The 19,765-nt window shown below is 39.6% G+C and overlaps 1 protein-coding gene across 1 annotated transcript; it reads left to right on the top strand.

Moving 5' to 3' along the window:
* Positions 1 to 12,309: 12,309 nt before the first annotated feature.
* LOC122065151 (chalcone synthase 2-like) lies at positions 12,310 to 13,967 on the top strand. The gene is made up of 2 exons (XM_042628959.1): positions 12,310 to 12,622; positions 12,747 to 13,967. Exons 1-2 carry the CDS (start codon positions 12,445 to 12,447, stop codon positions 13,742 to 13,744), a joined length of 1,176 nt encoding a protein of 391 aa, XP_042484893.1. The 5' UTR covers positions 12,310 to 12,444; the 3' UTR covers positions 13,745 to 13,967.
* The last annotated feature ends 5,798 nt before the right edge of the window (positions 13,968 to 19,765 follow it).

Here is a 19,765-nt window from a genome sequence, read left to right on the forward strand (position 1 = left end):
CCTGATTGAACTAAGGCATGAGAGCTAATTTCACTTTTGACCATCGCAAAACAATGTTTTGGAGTCTTTACAACCCCATCAAAACGCCCCGCTTTTCTCTCCATCCATATAAAATATGGAATCAAAATAAAGCTACTTTGCCACACACTTTTAAAAGACACCATCTTCATTTGATTTTTCCACCATGCAATTAGAGCTCAACCTCAACAAAGCTCGGCCATTGCACTCCAAAACAACCACAGAACTTACGCCACACCCAAATCGCAAAATCACATTCATAAAAAATATGATTTTTAGACTCCTCTACTCGACCACAAAAATCACACCTCGATGTCATAGCAACTGCTCGCTTTTCAACATTCTCATCAGTAGCTAATTTATTCTTTAATAACCTCCACCCAAAGATTATTTTACACGGCTGAAGTTTAGACTTCCATGAGATAGCATACTAGCCGACTTTAGGCATACCCCTTCTAACACACTCCCATGCTGATTTGATAGAGAAAATCCCTGAAGACGAGGGACGCCAATGACAAACATCCGCTTCCTTAGAGATACGAATACTTCTTGCTTTTTCAAACAATCCTGCCACAAAATCAGATTCCACTTGAGGAAAATTCCAACAGTTGTGAAGAATGAAATCAGATACCTTTGCTTTTGCACCATCAAAAAAACCCTATCAAAATTTGATAACTCTGCAATGGATTTTGGACCCAGCCATCTATCCCTCCAAAATTTTTTTTCCCCCATCACCAACTGTCCATAGCACATTTGAAGATACAACACTCCAAACATTTATTAGACCAGGCCAAATGGAAGAGGATTTATAACCATGTCCAAGGGAACCATCTACTTTGATAACATGAGCCCTGAAAAATTTACTCATGATGGAATCATCATCTTTGATTTGCCAGGCCAGCTTACTCAAGCAAGATACATTCACATCACGCTGCCTTCTTATCCCCAATCCTCCCTCTTGCTTGGGTTTACATACCTCATCCCATTTGACAACAATCTTTTTAGCCACCTCCATGTCACCTGACCAAAGAAAGTTACGCATCCATCGTTCCACAATTTTGATTGAACCTTCTGGCCACCAATAAATTGCAAAATTGTGAATAGGTATTCCAGAGATCACAGATCTAATCAATTAAACTCTTCCTGCCATAGAAAGGAGCTTACCCTTCCAACCAGATAGCCGATTCTTAATTTTGTCCATCAGAGGTAATAAATGATCACTTCTAACCCTCCCTTTAAAAAACTCAACACCCAAGTATCTTGTAGGAAGCCTAGCTGCCTGAATACCCAAATAACCACTAACAAATTGTCTTCTATGAGGTGCTACTTTCCCAAAAAACAAACTACTTTGATCCAAATTAAATTTCTGGTTAGAGGAGTCTTGATACTTTGCTAAAAAACTTTGAAGATTCTTCACATATTAAGCAGAGGCAATCATGAAGATAAATATGACATCAGCAAAAAGTAAATGAGAAGGAGTAGACACACCTCTGGGACTTGGGAGCAACTTTAACTTGCCTTCTCCGACCAGACACTTTAGACCTTTACATAATACCTCCTCCACTAAAATGAATAAAATTGGAGAGATAGGATCACCTTGCCGTAGGCCCCTGCCAACTATGAAGAAACCCATTGGACCTCCATTAACTAAAATAGAAATCCTGGAAGAAATCAAAAGATGATGAATCCAAGAGATCCATTTAGAAGAGAACCCAAATCTGTCCAAAGTGGCAAACAAACAGTCCTAGGATAGAGAACCATATGCCTTATGCACATCCAACTTAATCCCCATTCCACCACCCCGCACAATTGAATGCATCAAATTAGCCAACTCAAAAGCTAGACTAATATTTGTAAAGATGATCTTCCCCTTCTGGAATGCTCCCTGTTCATCAAATACAAGTCTAGGAAGTAATCCCATGAGTCTAGACGATAGAATCTTTGAAAGGACCTTATAGAAAAAATTCCCCATACATATGGGACAACACTTATCTAGGGAAGAAGCACCTTCAATTTTTGGAATTAAAGTTATAAAGCAATTATTTACCCCCTTAGGGAGATCTCCCACTCTAAAAAAATAATTAACTGCCCTATAAAAATCCAGCTCGACAATATCCCAACATCTCCTAAAAAATGCACTTGAGAAGCCATCTGGCCCTGGAGAGCTTTCTGGATCAAGATCCCAAACTGCCTGCTTGATTTCCTCTCTCGATGGTCTCCCATCCAACATCTCAACATCACTTGCAAACAATTTCCTGGGAATACAATCTAAAGATCCTGATGAATAGTCACAGGAGAAGCTTCACGAAACTTCTTATAAAAATCTGCAATATAAGAGGCCACACTCTGTTGATCTGAGACCCAAGTGCCATCCCCATGCCTTAAAAGAAGAGATCTGGTTTCTTGCTCGCCTTAGTTTCACAGAAAGATGAAAAAGAATTGAATTACATTCTCCGTATTTCATCCATCTCAATTTAGCTTTTTCAGACCATAATCTCTCTTACATACACCTAACATTTAAAACAGCAGTCTTGCGTCTGCCTCTTTATTGAACAACTTATTCATCATCCCTGAAGTCTTAGTATTGTCCTGCACCACTTTCAATTCCATCGATGCTTTTTCCACCTCCTCATTTAAATTAGGGAAGGCAACCCTTGCTCAAGAATTTAAAGCTTCCTTAACAAGTTTCAGTTTCTGAGCAAGAAGATAAATCAGGTTTCCCCTTCCCTGCTATGACCATACATTTTTAACCACTGGAAATGGAATATTTCTGACACGATGAGCAATATTTTTGAAAAATCTAGCCACTTCTCATTGCTAAAACTTCTGTCTAATACTGCTGCCATATGACCCCTTCGTCGATTATTCGTCCATGTAAACTTTTTCCCCTAGGATGGAACAGGAAACAACGAATGCATATCCACCATAGCTTGGAACTCCGCTGCAGAACTTAGATTGAAAATACCAGGGCCTCTCTTTTCTTGAGACACCAAAATAGCATTAAAATTCTCAATAACAGACCATGGGATTGAGGACATGGGCAGAGCCTCCAATTCCAACCATAATTGACGACGAACCACCTTCAAACAACTGGCATGCACAAATGATACACCCACCTTACTACCTGGCCAATCAATAATTGCTGATACTTGCTGCTCAGACATACCAGTAACTATAGGCCGTTGAAAGCCAAGCTTCCAAATAATCCAGAAATTTGGTACTTTCTCCTGCCTAGAATTATGAATGAAATCCACAGCATAACCCAACTTGTTAAAATCAAGAGTAGGAAACTTGCTTGCCTGAACCATAGGTTCAGCCAAACACACAATGTCCGGAGAAAAATCCTTTAATATCATTCGTAATGCTCTAGTCTCAGTAGCCTTCTTAAAACCTCGAATGTTCCAAAACAGAACACACATTGATCACTGAATAGATATGTGACCTTTGTCAGACTTTTTGGTCTGACCTCCTCCTTTCTTCTTCTGCTTACCACCCGCCACTTCACGCTCATCTCCTTTCTCACGCCGACTAGCTTCCCTATCCACACCACCCACCTCTGCCCCTTGAGACTTCTGACATCGGCATAGTTGACAACATCGACTCCTCACGAAGATTAACCAAAACAGATCCGCGACCTCCTCTGGAGTTAGAAACTCTACGCCCACGACCATAGTTCGAAACCATCCTCCTTGGCCGAGAGGAATGCCGAACCTCCTCATGGATATGCATGTCAACATTAGTCATGGGTTCCACATGAGTGGCAGCGTCCTCATTGACCACATCGGCCTGAATAGGATCACCCTACTCCACATTGACCTCATCACCCGATCAACCATAAACTGAACCCGTATGCGATGACCCATGTGACACCTCACAGTCCTCATGATTCTGAATTCCAGAATCACCGCCTCCCATCTCATACGTGTTGATCTCCTTTCCAGAAATAACTGGACTCAAGTTGGAAGGGTCCAATATTATTTGAATTTCACACTCTAATCTAGCGACATTAGGAGATCCATTAGAGGGAACAGATATGGACGAATTATCCTAAAGAGATTTTCCCAAAATAGGAGACTTCCTCAACGAGTTTGCCATGGCTGAGTCAACTCCATCTTCAACGTACACTGCCCCTGGCTCCTCCACCTCCTTTTCCGTTGCACTTTGCTTCTCATCATCCACCTTCTTCTGCCTACATTCTGAAAGCCGATGGCCGAGTCGCTTACAATAGCCACACCGATCGACATTATCTTCATATACAATCTTTTGACGGAAGCCAAACACTTTGGTTGTACCTGGTCCAAGCCTTTCAACTGGAACCTCATCAACCCTTGCAGCCGATTCAGAAACGTCCACTTCAACCAAGACTCGAGCAAAATATCCCAGAAGACCTTGCCTTGTACGATGATCTAACGCGACTGGACATCCAACTGCTTTTGCTATTGACAAGAGCACGTTCTCATGCCAATACTCGAGAGGGAGATCAGGGAGACGAACCCAAACGAGTTTTGTAAATGACTGCTTCTCATGGATGTTGAAGTCGGGCTTCCAATGCTGAAACCAAATCAATTGGTCGCCAATCCTTAAAGGACTACGCCTCCAAACCACCGCCTTATCACCTTCACAATGAAATTGAAAAATCACATAACCCTTTCCCAATGGATGCATGATTACACCCTGGCTCAAATTCAATTTTTCACTTGCCTCTTCTAGTAGATCATCGAAAGATATCATACGAAAATTCACCCGACCTATTAACTCAAACCGAAAAATCTGCCTTTTGGACTTATAATCTTGTTGTGGTATCACTATTCGCCTAATATTCCCTACTTGAATCGGTTCAGGAAGAGTGTCGATCGCAGGCCATACGGTAATAATATGGGAACGGATACTTTCGGCAATTAAATGGACCATACGGTAATAATACTTTTCAAAAAATCCAGTGCAATAAAACACGTACAACAATGATATTGTACGTTTTTAATACATGTTTAATACGGTTGCTCTGTAAAAATCCGGGAGCAAAAATCCGAGACTAAAAATGATTGTTTGCAACTAAATTCTAATCTACCAGGCTTTTATGGACACTAAAATCCAATATGAAATCATTTCCCATTCTTTTGATTTTTCATATTTAATATTAATTAATTTTAACCCCCCAAAAAGGTTATGGTAGAAAGAACTAAGAGGAGAATCAAACCTCATCTCTTCTCGTAACTTTACATGTTCACTTCTTCTTCTTGGTATGAAAATAAGGTTCAAGAAGATGGAGAATAAGTGTTTGCAATCGTTCATCCCAGAAATGCGCTTAGATTTTCTTGAAATTTCCATGGAGGAACAATCTAAGACTGGTCACGGTTCAATTTAAGGCTCAAGAACCTCCCCCCTTGAACTCCTTTGATTTCTTAGATACTGTATTGCAAGAACAGAGAGAGGATCACACCCGTATCATTTCCCTCTTTCTAATTCTTCACGTTGTCTAGCTGCAACTATGTTTGTAAATAATTGTCGGTCCAATTCAAATAGCGATTGTGTACTAAATTTCCTAGAAAGGTTTTCATTTCAACCCCTTTTGGAGAATCCCGCCCTTGGCCATCTTTGTCCATGTGAATCTCTCTTTTGAATCTTTCTTGTTTCTAGTTAAAAATTATTTGCAAATGCAATCGCTCTCGATTGGATTTTCAACTACCAATGGGAAGAGAAACGGATAAGAGGAAGGTTAATTGGGTTTTCAACAATCGATGGGAAGAGAAATGGAGAAGATAATGAGAGCAGCGGGTATTGATGTCTTACCTATCACCCTCGGTCGCTGGGGCAAAGGTTCCTCCTTTTTTTGTTTTACTTAGATGAGGGAAGAAGAAAGTTTATAGTTTCGATCGATTAGGGTTCCTGATAGAAGCCAAGGGTCAGGAATCGGGATTTGACCCATTTGGGTTAATCTCTTTCTTTTTTTTTTTTTTACCCAAAAGTGTTATTGAGTATGTAACGTATTATACGAGTATTATTTGTGTACAATACGATTATCTTTAAAATCTACGTATTAAACAGTTTTTTTGGATTGATATACCAAATTACGAACATTTGAATTAAACATTCAGATGCATGTATTATACGCATATAATACACGTATTTTACTAAATATGCATAGGCCAAGATGTAATCCCCACCACCCTTGCATAAGAAACCTTAGGAATCGACGTACCCGCCAAACCCTCACCTACAGCCACTGCCTCTTGAACCACTAGCCCCCGATCAGTATACTCCCTAGCACCTCCATCGCTCTCCTTTGCCTCCCTAGCACTGTTGCCTCCCTTCATTGGTCTCTTGAATCTATCTATTTATAGATAGAAACCACAGAAAGGTGACATAAAGTATTTTAGTCATTTATTCGGTTTGTGCACATAAAGTTTAGATAGCTCATTGTAATACATGGAAGGGAGTAACCTACATATTGTACATGTGCTATCATGATTCGTAAGTCAAAAGTTTTCATTATTGAAAATAAAGCATTCCATAAAGATTGAACTAAGATAATAAAGTGTGATGGTCAGCCTTTCTCTGTTAACTTGACAACGAAAGTTTCAGATTTCATTGTAGAAGGATGTTGGGCTCTTCCTCTGATTGTTTCGGATGATATGAAGGCACTTGGTGATCTGGTGAAGTCCATTCGTCTTCCCACAGTGGCTGTTAAAGATAATAGAGTTTAGTCTCTTTCTGAATCAGGCAAGTTCATTGTTTTTTGGGCTTGGAATAGCCTTATAGAGAAATTACCTGCACCGGCTTGGACAAATTTAATTTGGAAAAAATGGTTGCACCCCAGGTTGTCACTATTTGGCTGGCGGTTAGATCATGGTAGTCTTCCAACCGATGATAAAGTATCGAAGCGCAATATTCCTATGGAGTCACGATGTCATCTCTGCCTTAAAAATGTGGAATCATTTTATCATATATTTTTGGACTGTGATTTTGCAAGCCAAATTTGGTCTAAATTGTTGATTTTTTTTTTAATCAAAGATAGAGCGGTTTTCCCTCTCTTGAATAGTTATTCTCTTGGTGGAAGAGAAACGCTCAAGTGGTCTCGATTGGGAAGGTGTTGCTTGCTGCAGTTATTCTGATTCCTCACCAGATTTGGGAGGAAGGGAATAATTGAAGGTTTGATAATAAATCTCGTCCATTAGATCAGATGGTGAATTCAATAATTCAAGATCTCCAGGACTTTTCTAAAATGGCAAAGATTCACATTTCTTCAGTTCTTGATTTATTGGTTTCCAAGAAATTTATGATATCAATTTCCCGAGCACCTTCTTCAAAAATTCTGGAAGTTATTTGGGCACCTCCTTCATATGATTGCCTCAAATTAAACATTGACGGATGTTCTCTTGGAAATCCAGGCTGTTCTATGGCTGGTGGCATTATTAGGGACAAGAATGGATCTCCAAAGCGAAGTTTTGTTGTCTATGAAGGTGTGGGAACCAACTTCATGGCAAAATTCAGGGCCTTTTTCTATGGGTTGCACACCGCTTCATTGATGAATGCTGTGAATTTGTGGATTGAATGAGACTCGCAGGCTGTGGTGAATTGCATCACCAATCAAAAAGTTCCATGGATTTTTCAGCAAAAAGGGTGGTTCCATAAAAGGTATTTAGATAACATTTCATAGAGGATTTCACACTACTATCGGGGAGGAAACTGTTGGTGTTCGATGTCTTGTATTTTGTCACAGTTTAACCCAGGAAGTACTAGTGCAGTGCCTCGAATTTTTTATTTGAGGGCAATTGTGTACTTTCCAAATTAGGGTTTTTCTCTATATATTTGTAGTGAGGGTTTCTTTCTCTGTAATGCAAGCAATACTGAGAGGTGTGAGGGACGACCACTGTAACCTATTCTCCATTGATAGTGAAGCAGGATCTCATCTCACCCGGGACGTAAGAAATCTTGCCGAACCTCGTAAATCTGTGTGCATTGCTTGTTCATGTTTTTCCATTATCTTCTGCACCGTTTTAGGGTTGGTTTTTACAAGAAACGTGGTAGATGATAGATTGGATAAACATGCTGCAACAACTCGATTAACTACAAGTTGGAACTCTGCGTCATCCTTTGTTTTCCATGAAATATTTTGGGACTCAAATATGAGACCACGATATAGATTTTGTTAGCTAGTTTTCCTATGATTGGGTTACCTTTCTGCTAATGGCAATGCTGAAGGTATAGAGGTAATTCAATGAGTTTTTTTCTCTCATTCTTTGTGATTGTAATTCTCTATTTATTCAATATATAATTTTGCTATTGTTCTTGTACAAACCTCTTATTTAAAGAGAACAATCCAAATCTCAAGCCTCTACCCTTACTAATCCTACAATTGAGATTGAATATAAAGAAAAGAAAACAATTAATAAAGACGTAATTTTAGTGGAAATAGAAGAAATACTAAGAAATGCTATTGGAAAATCCCCAATAGTGTAAGAACTAACAATCAACAAGTAGACATTATTTAATAAAGGAGAAAAAGAACTAGAGAATACAATAACTTTGAGATACTTATCCACCTCTGGCATGGCATCAGTAGAGAAACAACTCAAAAACAGAATAAAAAATATCAAAAACTGTTTTTGAGAATCTGTATCTGGTCTTAGTTGAGCATCCAAGTGAACATCCTCGACAAGAAATGAGAGAGCAGCATCCTAGTGAGTGGCAGACATTCTGGCAGCTGCATGTTTTGGTAATTTGTCTGCAAAATTATTAACCTCATGATAACAATGGATAATTTTCCATGAGGAGATTTCAAAGAAGGCTTTGTAGAGCCACTATTGTTATTCGAACATCTATGGCATGTTATGATTTTTAATGCATAACACCATAGATTGAGAGTCACATTCTACCCAATAGCCTATTGGATACCCAAGAAGAAAGTTGCGAGCTCAGCCACAAAGTTTGTAGAGATGCCTTGATAATTTGCAAAACATCTGATTGACTTCCCATTGCTGTCAGTAAGAACTCCACTCGCATCTGCTTGGCTTGGTTTCTAAGAAAGCAATCATCTATGTTTATCTTGATAAAATCCTACTTAAGAGGCTGCCAAATTACTTCCATAATTTTTGTTGTCCGACCTTGCACAATGTTAATTTTCAACTATCTAGAGAGTAATAGTTCAGGGATTGACTTCACACTAGTAGATATCAAAGAAGAGAACTCAATCAGATCGTTTAGTATTGTCTTGACTATCGTTTTGATTGAGTAGGTCCTATTTTCATGCTTCCTAGAAGGAAATAGTTCAGAAGGATCAAGACTTGTTTGGGTTTGGGCTACTAAGAACCATATGTGCCACCTATTATGGGGTTCATGGTTTCAAGTTTGGGTATTGTATCGGTTGTATTATACTGGTATTGGCTGAAACCGATCCTCAATCCTTGACTGATCCGAATCGGTTATCCATATCATTTCAGGGATAAACCAGTAAAAATGTTCTTTTTTTCTGAAAAACAAGAGGTAAAAGTGATTAATATGCAAAGATCCTCTCCAATATCGACAAAGACTGATACCAGTACCAATATCGGGAACTAAATCCATGAATGATGGCTGATCGTTGAATCTCCTTGGGGCTTCAGGTGAGATCTCTGGGACTCGAACTCCTCTTTGCTGTGATTAAAGATTGCATTAAAGAAGTATTTCCAGATGCATATTAAAGATTGTCCTCCTATCAAATATCTCTACCAATTAGCTAGCCCCGTTCTATGCAGCTAATGAACAAAATTGAATTTAATAATAAAATATAGTTGCTCTCCATTTTCTCTTTCATCAATTAAAACCCATCACCTTGCATTGATGCATGACTAAGTTCCCACCAAAAAAAAAAAAAAAAATGCATAAGTAAACAGCAGTTAGTAATTGGAAATAAAAATTAGACAAAATTGCATTGCCACCTCCTGAACTTTGGTCCTTATTCAACGCCACCCCCTGGACTTTTCGAAACGTCAAAGCCACCCCCTAAAAATTCAAAAAATTCCAAATCAGTCCCTGCCGTTAGCCGACCGTGTGAAATGAATGAAAACCTGTTAGTTTTTTAATAATATACCCAAAATACCGCCACCTATTGTGAGAGGACAATATTGCCCTCTCTTTTATATGCTTCTTCTAAACCCATCTCCCATCTCCCATCTCACTCCTCTCACTCACTCGGTCGAAGAAGAAGAAGATCAAGGTACGGTAACCTGCAACGCGATTCTATTCCCTCCGGCGTGCGAAGCTCTTCCCTCCTGTTTGAGGTGGCCTAATCCATTAGCTTCATCTTAGCATTTATTTTCTATGAAGGAACTAAAATCATGCCCACCTCAACCAAAATAATTCAATTTGAAAACAACATTTCTTGCCAAATTCAAACAAAGGATTCATCAAATATGAATGAAAAAAACCAAGCTTCAGAATCCCAAAACTCCTTACCTTCCACCACGGTAGATGTACCCTCGACTGGCCTTTCCCCAACTCCCTCCGCTGCTGCTACTCTGAGCTCCCATCCTGAAATATTGCCTTGCCGACTCTAACGTACATCGCATCAGTGCCAATTCCTCACTTCCCAGCTCAATCACCGCCGCATTATGCCTAGTAAGTGAACCAGAAAGTGCCTCCACTGACCTACTATATGTTCCTACTGGTGCTCCATCATAAGGTATAATGTCTGAAAGCCGAATTCTTGCAACTGGTGCCATTGCAACAGTTGGCTCTTGCGGTGGTTGCACAATGGAAATCGGTTCCGGGCCCATAACATGGTGATCAGGTGGTGCTGGATGATTCACCGGTGTTGCTACCCCGGACGTCGACGGAGGTAAGGAGAGCAAGCCGAGAGATAGCTGCTGGGATTGTAAAGAAGAAGAAGGCGACCTCATTGAATAAGAAGATGGAGGATTGTCCGACGGAGGTACTGTTAATGGAGACGGAGCCATCGCAGACATTGGCATCCCGATCACAAGCATCAATCATCTTAGGGTTTGAAAATTGCTGAAGTTTCCATTGCTTGTAAAGATTAACGGACTCTGATAAGTAGGATTCGAGCTCTGCAACTGAATTATAGATTCTTTCTAGGTTTCGGATTTTATTGGTTCCAATCGAAAGTGGAATTTTGAGGTTCTAATGAGCTTGGATTTCCAAAAACAAAAATTAGAGAAGAACCGTTTAGCGAAGCTAGAGAGAGAAAAAGTGTGGGAGTTCCGTAGTTCGTTTCCCCTGTGATGAGAGGGAATAGAATCGCACGTCGGAGGGATGGATCGAGTTGCAGGTTACCGTACCTTGATCTTCTTCTTGTTCGACCGAGTGAGTGAGAGGAGTGAGATGGGAGATGGGAGACGGGTTTAGAAGAAGCATATAAAAGAGAGGGCAATATTGTCCTCTCACAATAGGTGGGGGTATTTTGGGTATATTTTTAAAAAACTAACAGGTTTTCATTCATTTCACACGGTCGGCTAACGGCAGGGACCGATTTGAAATTTTTTGAATTTTTAGGGGGTGGCTTTGACGTTTCGAAAAGTTCAGGGGGTGGCGTTGAATAAGGACCAAAGTTCAGGGGTTGGCAATGCAATTTTCTCTAAAAATTATAAAAGATTACAAAAGTTGAAAATTTAAGGTACAATAATTGATATTAACACAAAACTGATGCTAATAACCTTAATTAGTCAAACAAGGCGCCTGTTCACGTATTTCTTATACACAACCAAAATTGGATGGATACAAAACATCACTATCAGTAGCTCAAACATTAATACGAAACACCGTTCTTTCAAGAACGTTGTCTCACATGAGGGGTGAGGGGTGAGGGTGGAAGGTTGAAAAAAATACCAACTTTTTTTTTTTTTTTTTTGAGGAAAAATATCTTCTCAATCAAGCATCCGGCGGCTGAAGGATTGGGAGGTGTTCACCCATGTATTGGGATGTATATTGGGACCATTGGGTCCTCCTAGCTATAAGATGTCAGGTTGAACACTCAATGCGTTGGAGAAGAGCCTGATCATTTCTTGCAACCTCAACCACACCATCCCCTAGCCCCAAAAAAAAAAAATAAAAAATTAAAACCTCTGTACTAAAACCACAAGTCAATGCGACGGGGTCTACGAACAGAGGGGATGAAGTTGCCCCAAAACTTTGTCAATTATTAGCTGTATTACTCTTAAGACTCTTTGACTTGTTTTCAAAAAAAGGCTATATACTACTTCAACGTTAAGTTGCCAATATTGGATCCATTCAAACTTCCAACTTCTATAAAACCCCATCCATCTGTCTAGCTATTTCATCAAGTCATCACTTGCTTCCTTGTTGTTTCTATAGCCTTCCCTTCCATCTTAATTCATTCCTCTATTCCATCGAATCATCATCGCTTGCTAGTTTCTATATCCTTCCCTTCCATCTTAATTTATTCTTCTATCCACAAAAGAGCAACAAGCAATGGGTTCAGTTGGAGAAATCTATGAGGCGCACCGCTCGCAAGGTCCAGCCACAGTTCTGGCCATCGGTACAGCAAATCCAACCAACTGTGTCTATCAGCCAGAGTTCCCAGATTTCTACTTCAGATCCACAAAGAGTGAACATATGACTGATTTGAAGGACAAGTTCAAGCGTATCTGTAAGTACTTACTGCTCTAGTAAGTTTAATTCCTGCATTAAATTTGAACTAGCTAGGATACAAGTTTCCTCAACCAATTTCTAATTGAAATGACATATTCCTTTTCTCTATGCTTATAAAACAGGTGATAGGTCAACAATCATAAAACGTCATCTCTACATGACAGAAGAAATTATCGCGGAAAACCCTGAATTCTACAACCCTATTGCTCCCACACTTGATGCACGACAAGATATTATGGTTGTCGAGGTTCCTAAGTTGGCTCAACAAGCAGCCTTAAAAGCCATCAATGAATGGGGGCAGCCCAAATCAAAGATCACCCATGTTGTATTCACTACCATTTCTGGTATTGATGCACCTGGTGCCGATTTCCAACTCATCAAACTCCTTGGCCTTTCACCCACAGTCAAACGTGTGATGATGTATCATCTAGGTTGCTACGGTGGTGGCAGTGTCCTCCGTGTTGCCAAAGACCTTGCTGAAAACAATAAAGGTGCGCGTGTCCTTGTTGTTTGCTCGGAGTTGAACTCAGTTAGTGGCTTCAAGGGACCTACCGCGACCGACTTCCACACCCTACTTGGGCAGGCAATCTTTGCAGATGGTGCTGCAGCTTTAATAGTTGGTGCTGACCCTGACACTTCAGTTGAGCGCCCACTATTCCAACTGTTCTCAGCTGGTACACGAATTCTCCCAGACTCAGATGATATGGTTGAAGGTCACTTGCGTCAATCAGGTCTTTCAATCAGCTTATCCAAGGATGTGGCCAAAACTATTGCTGGGAACATCGGGAAATGCATGCAGGAAGCCTTAAGCAAGGTTGGTATTAGTGATTGGAACTCCATTTTTTGGGTGTGTCACCCTGGTGGCCCGGCAATTTTGGACCTTATTGAAGTGACCCTTGGTTTGAAGGAGGAGAAACTGAAAGCATCAAGGAAAGTGTTGAGTGAATTTGGTAATATGTCGAGCCCAACTGTGATGTTTATTTTGGATGAAATGAGAAACAAGTCTAAGAAGGAAGGGAACGCTACAACTGGAGAAGGGTTTGATTGGGGTGTACTATTAGGGTTTGGACCAGGTCTAACTGTGGAAACACTTATCTTGCGTAGCATTGATACAGTTTAATTCAGGTCTGCTGGTCTTAATAATTTCTGTTGATATGTAGTTACACTCTGCTATATGGGGTTTTCTGTATCTTGCCCTATATATTGTGCCATCATTGTCTTATTTTTTGGTCCCTCTTGGCATTTATTGTTTAGTAAAAGCCCAAGGCCTTAGTTTAATTTTTTATTGATTTTTTGTACTTGTTCAGCTTCTTTTACTAAAATAGTACCTTAAATTTACCTCATATGTATCTGTTGCATAGTTAGTAAGTTCAGAACAGCAATAAAACAAATTCAAGAATTAACTTGAAAAATTGAAGCCAACAATGAGCACCGTATGGTTTAGAAAAGCGGGATGAGGGATAACCAATAAGCATGTTCTATACAACTGTAACATTAAGAAGAACAATCAACTTTAAGAATGGGGGCTCCAAGAAGACAAATTATAAGATACAAGGAAGGAAATAATCGGCCAAGAATAGTTCCATAACACTAACGAATTCCCACGAAAAGCACCTTTGAAGTGCCCATTCGAATCCCAACCCAAATCTGGAAATTTCAAGATTGATAATTTCTCAGAAACAACATCAAATATTGTGATACTTCTTAAACTCGATTAGATGGGGTATTCAACACAGCTTTTGAGAAATTAACACAGTAGCAGATGGATTGGCGAAGCATGTGGCGGCGATATGTTTATCATATAATTGGGAGACTCCTCTAAGGTTCTCTGTTAGTGACATTGAGTGGGACGCTATGGGTAAACCAAGATTTAGGAGTACTTGAACTTTGAGGTGGTCTGTTCTCTCAATCTTTTCTTTGCTGATGGCAATGTCAAAGGTGGAGTGGGTATTGAGAATTGATATTCATGCCCTTTCGGGTATTTGTAATCTATTTGTGTTTATATCATTTTAATATGTTCTTTTGCTGACCTTAAGCAAAAAAAAAAAAAATTGTGATATTTCTTACCAGGAAGGCAAAATCACCCATCGACAAAGGTATCATCTTCAGTCGCCAGTTGGCATAATCTGCCAGGCGTTTGAGAGTTGGGGAAGAGGTTGGGGAATTAAGGAATTGGGGTTTGAGGGGATTTTTTAAACAACTTTTTGTAAGGCGCATGATATGTTTTTTTTTTTGGTAAAAAATTAAACGTATTGTATATATTTAATATTGGATTTTTTTTCCCGCTAAAAGGACATTTGTATTAAGAAAAAAGATGGAATGTACAAATAAGCAAAACAGCAACAGATAGAATTAGACTAAGAGGAAGGAATGACCGCCCACCTTCGGCATTGCCATCAGCAGGGAAGCCACCCTGACCTTAGGCTACAAATAAAAACTAAGGGATCTTTAAAATATACATTTCTCTATATAAACGAAAATAGGGCAAGAGAACGCTACCTCTTAGTGTAGGTACACACCAATAGGAAAGCATGCGGGAGCATCTTCAGCATGGGGTAGCACGGTCCCATTGTGTCTAGGTACAGGTACATGCTAGAGTGTAACGTGCGTTCTTCCACGAAAATACATATAAAACATAAACTTTGTCGTATGTTAGAATTTTTTTTGTGTAAACACTCAGATGTTTGGATATGCGTATTATATGTGTATTTTACTAACTAAGGTTCTATTGTAGGCAGTTTGATATATGCTCAAATTTGCACGAAATTTAGTATTATTTTCAAAATAAGATTTTTAGAAACATTTAAATATGATTGTTTCTTCCACTTTGGATGTACGTTATGACATGCTATGAGGCACACTGATCTTAAAATTGCTTTGGAATACAAATTTTCTGTTATAATATTGCACGATGGTTCGTTTCTCTAACTACACATGTTCATTGACTCAACACAATGAAATAAAATACCTAGTCATGATTAATGATGAAATTTGGGATTGGATAGTAGAGATAGAACAGGTTTTTTTTTTTTTTGGTTGAATAGAGAATTTATTCAGGATTGAAATTGAAGCATCAATTACTAGAGTCGGCCTTTATAGGAAGCAACTAAACCAAAGAAATACAAGAATTTTCGCTCTCCAAATCCCAACCTTCGGCATTGCCATCAGTAGGGGAAAGAGGGGAAACACTAACTGAATCTATAATTTGGTCTTCCATTAGCATCGTTGCTGAGGCATGCTACAATATGATCAGGGAGAGCAGCATTGGACGCTGAGACACCTGTTTTTGCCACATCCCAAGCTAAAAAGTCCACAATGGAATTAGCCTCTCTGAAATTGTGAGAAATCTTTCAGTTAATCCCATCTAGGTAAGGCTTTAGGAAGGCCCATCATTGAGTAACAAACCAGGGCACTCTTCTATTTTGAATCAGTGTTACCATAGCAGTGGAATCGGACTCCACCCAGAGTCTATCAACACCAATATCCTTTGCTTGCAGAAGACCCACCATGAGACCCTCCATCTCTGCCTCAAAAACTCCATTAACACCCATAAACAATTTATAGGTCCCCAAAACTCTTCACGATGGATCTCTAAAAATTCCTCCAGCACCTGTGCGCCCAGGATTCTTCATAGAGCTACCGTCAAAATTTAACTTGATCCAGTGCATCTGAGGCTTGCACCAAAAAACTTCAAGAGTTTTATTTGGAGGTTTACCCTAAGCAGAGAAACCCAACTTCCTATAACAAATCAGATCGTCCACTAATTTCACCGTCCCTCTTTAATGCAATGTCTGCAATTTTTTATTTCATCCAAAATAGAGTTACAGACAAACCAGGGCGTCCTCCCCCTTTCATCATGCCGCCTTCTATTTCTCTCTCTCCAAATGCTATAAGCCACCATGACTAGCCCTATCTCCCATAATTCCTTACATCGAGTATGCAAGATATGCCACTTCCGCCATTGAAGAAGCTGGTTCATCGACCTTGGGTTTAGCCATTTGGTATAGAAAATCCCACAGAAAAAATTCCAGATTTCAGTTGAAAAAGAGCAATGAATAAATACATGCTCTGGGGATTCTTCCTCCTCACCGCACAGAACACATTTTGAGACGAGAACAATTCCTTTTTCCCTTATCACATCATCAAGAGGCAACTTCCATGAACTAATCTCCATCCAAAAATAGACATTCTAGGCTGGAGGCTTTTAGCCCACACCATGGAGAACCCTGGAACTTTGGGATTTCGAGATCTTATCTCATCCCATGCCGATTTAACGGAAAAGGCACCATCCATTGACCCCTTCCAAAATCATCTATCTTCACAATTATACAAAGGGATCCTGATATTTTTTATCAGATAAAAAATATCATTCAGGGTAGATGACCAAACCTGAGGCAAACACCACTAGAAGCTATTGATAAATCGGTCAACCTTCAAGGAAGCGTTGTCGAGATAGAACAAGTTAGTGATAGCAGAGACAGAACAAGTTAGTACTAGGAAAATGACTGATGGCCCTTCCACAAAAGTATGTATGCTCTAGAGTTTGTTGTTTTTAAGTGGGTCAAATAGAACTATATAAATGATTAAGTGTATGATGCTCATTAGGATATTGCTATGTACATTTGATGATTCCAACATTAAGTCTTTTTTTTATTTTTTTTAGTGACGGGTATCCAGGCCTTTGGCCTGACTAGTCCCACGGGCCCATACTGGCCCCACAACTGGATGGACTAAGTCATGAGAACCATTCAACTTTTACTGAAAGCAATGAAGAGCACTAAACACCCCCCCGTGTGAGTGGCCCAAGGTGTGCCTAGTGGGAGTCGAACTCAAGACGTCCGAGTTTACGGTTCGTACCAAGTTCGTTGCTCACCAACTATACTACCCCCTTGGGTTAAATATTTTAGTCATTTATTCAGTTTGTGCACATAAAGTTTAAAATGATAGATACCTATATGGATAATTGATCATGAGCTTGATTCAGAATTAATCACTAGGTTGATTAGATAAAGTTAAAGCTTAACACATAAGGGTTCATTTCTGAATGAATAGCTCATTGTAATACATAGAAAAGAGTTACCTACATATTGAATATGTGTTGTCATGATTCGTGAGTTAACTTTTCATTTTGAAAATGAAGCATTCCATAAGGACTGAACTATAAAGTGTGACTATACAATCGGATTGCAATTCAAGAAATTTCTTAGCATGTGACAATTTAGGCGGAGGTGACAACAGAGGTTGAATAGACTTTATTTAATAGAGAAGTAAAAGAATTAGAGAATATATCAACTTTAAACCACTTATCTGCTGTTTTATGGTTGTCCTTGTTGCAACCCGGCCACGTGGCGGTGATGATGTGGTCAGTTTGGGTGACATGGATGAAAATGATGACATGGCAGTGTCCAGTATCACCGATGAGATAACAGAGCCGCTTGGTATGCATGGAGTGGTTTAATACATCCTTAATAGGTGCTGCGGGTTTCTGGGTCAAAACTGGTAAAATTGGCCTATTTATGCTCGGGGGCATTTTTGGTAATGGAAATGACATTTTTGGAAGATCATTTTTGCATGAAAAAGATAGATTGTAATTTACCTAGTCCACTGCATTTGATTTCGTCACATTCTGATACCGTATGAAGAAGTTACGGAATTTGTGGCAGTCGAGAGCAGTTTCAGCATTGAAGATGAATTTTTTAAAGGAAGTGTTCTATATGTAACAATACGAAAAAAATCCAATCTTTCCAACGGTTCTAATTTCATTGTATTCCGATTCCGTATGAGAAAGATGCATCATTAGAAATGTATAGGGGCATTTTGGTCTTTATATGGCTGATTCGGATGATTAAGTCTTCTGGAAAGTCATAGAGCATCCAGTTACGGTTCCAACGCACTTTGTTTTATCTCGATCGGATATCGTATGAAAAAGTTATAAGTGTTTCCGTGAAGCTGGTTCGAAAATCCGAACTAGAAAATCAACAGATGCTCTCAGTGTTGGGTGGATTTTCTAGATTTTAATTTTAAAATTTCAGGGGCATTATGTAATTTCAAGGTTTTAAAGGTCTGAGTTGATAAGGGGTTTTTGGCATTAAAGTTTATGGAAGCAGGGGCTTATGTGTATATAAGAGAATCAGAGGGATCCTTAATACACGATTCAGATTGAGCCACGTTGGTCAGATTTAGATCTGACGGTTCATGCAAGAGCTTGGGTTGAAGATGCTTATCTGAGGCTTTTCATCGGTGGAGTGTATTAGATATGATGGTGTGGCGCCTCACCATATTGAGTCTTGATTTTGTGTAGCGCATGTGCATAGAATCTATAAAGAGATTCTTTATATCTTGATCTGAGCCAATCATATCAGATCGGTTCCGATCTAATGGTCAATATTGATATAGCTTTATTAAAGTTAGCCGACAGTGTACCATGAAACGTGCTACACCACCAATCGGTGTTCGACAACGGGTTTGACAATGTCAGCACATACGTCATGATGACGTCATCGAGATTCAAAACCTATGGTTTAGATCTATTGTCCATTGGTTTAATCAGACGGCTCCAATTAAGAGAAACCTTTTGATGAGATCTACGGCCAGATCTGTGCCTCAGTTGCGCGCGCCGCCAGTGTAGCCTACGCCACCCCTACGAAGATTCTATTTCTGGCTATCTTATTGCTCCAACTTCAAATGGTCATATCTCCCTCATTTTAACTCCGATTTGGGTGATTCAAGTTGGGGATTCTTCATCTTTATGAGCTCTACACATCAGAGGGAAGAAATCAGGCAGAGAAGTTGCTGAGGTGGTCAGAAAAACGAGTTGAAGCTCGTGGAAGGCTAAGGGTTTTGAATGAAAGACTTCCATCCTCTTGCACTTCATCTATAGCCCCCATTAGAGGCTTAGGGAGCTGCTGAAAACCAAGGTAGCAAGCTCTATTGGTTGTTGCCAAGAGAAAAAAAAAATAAGAAGAGAAGAGAAGAAGAGGGAAATAGAGAAGAAGTTTTCCCCTCTCTTTGTGTGTGTGTGAATGTGAATGTGAATGTGAATGCCATTGTTACTCCATGAAAGTAAAGACAAGGAGAAAAGAAACCCAAGTGCCAACCGGGGTGCCAACCGGGGTTAAAGCATTGGCGGCACCGAGACAAC

This window comes from Macadamia integrifolia, unplaced genomic scaffold, assembly GCF_013358625.1.
Source record: "Macadamia integrifolia cultivar HAES 741 unplaced genomic scaffold, SCU_Mint_v3 scaffold1901, whole genome shotgun sequence".
NCBI lineage: Eukaryota > Viridiplantae > Streptophyta > Magnoliopsida > Proteales > Proteaceae > Macadamia > Macadamia integrifolia.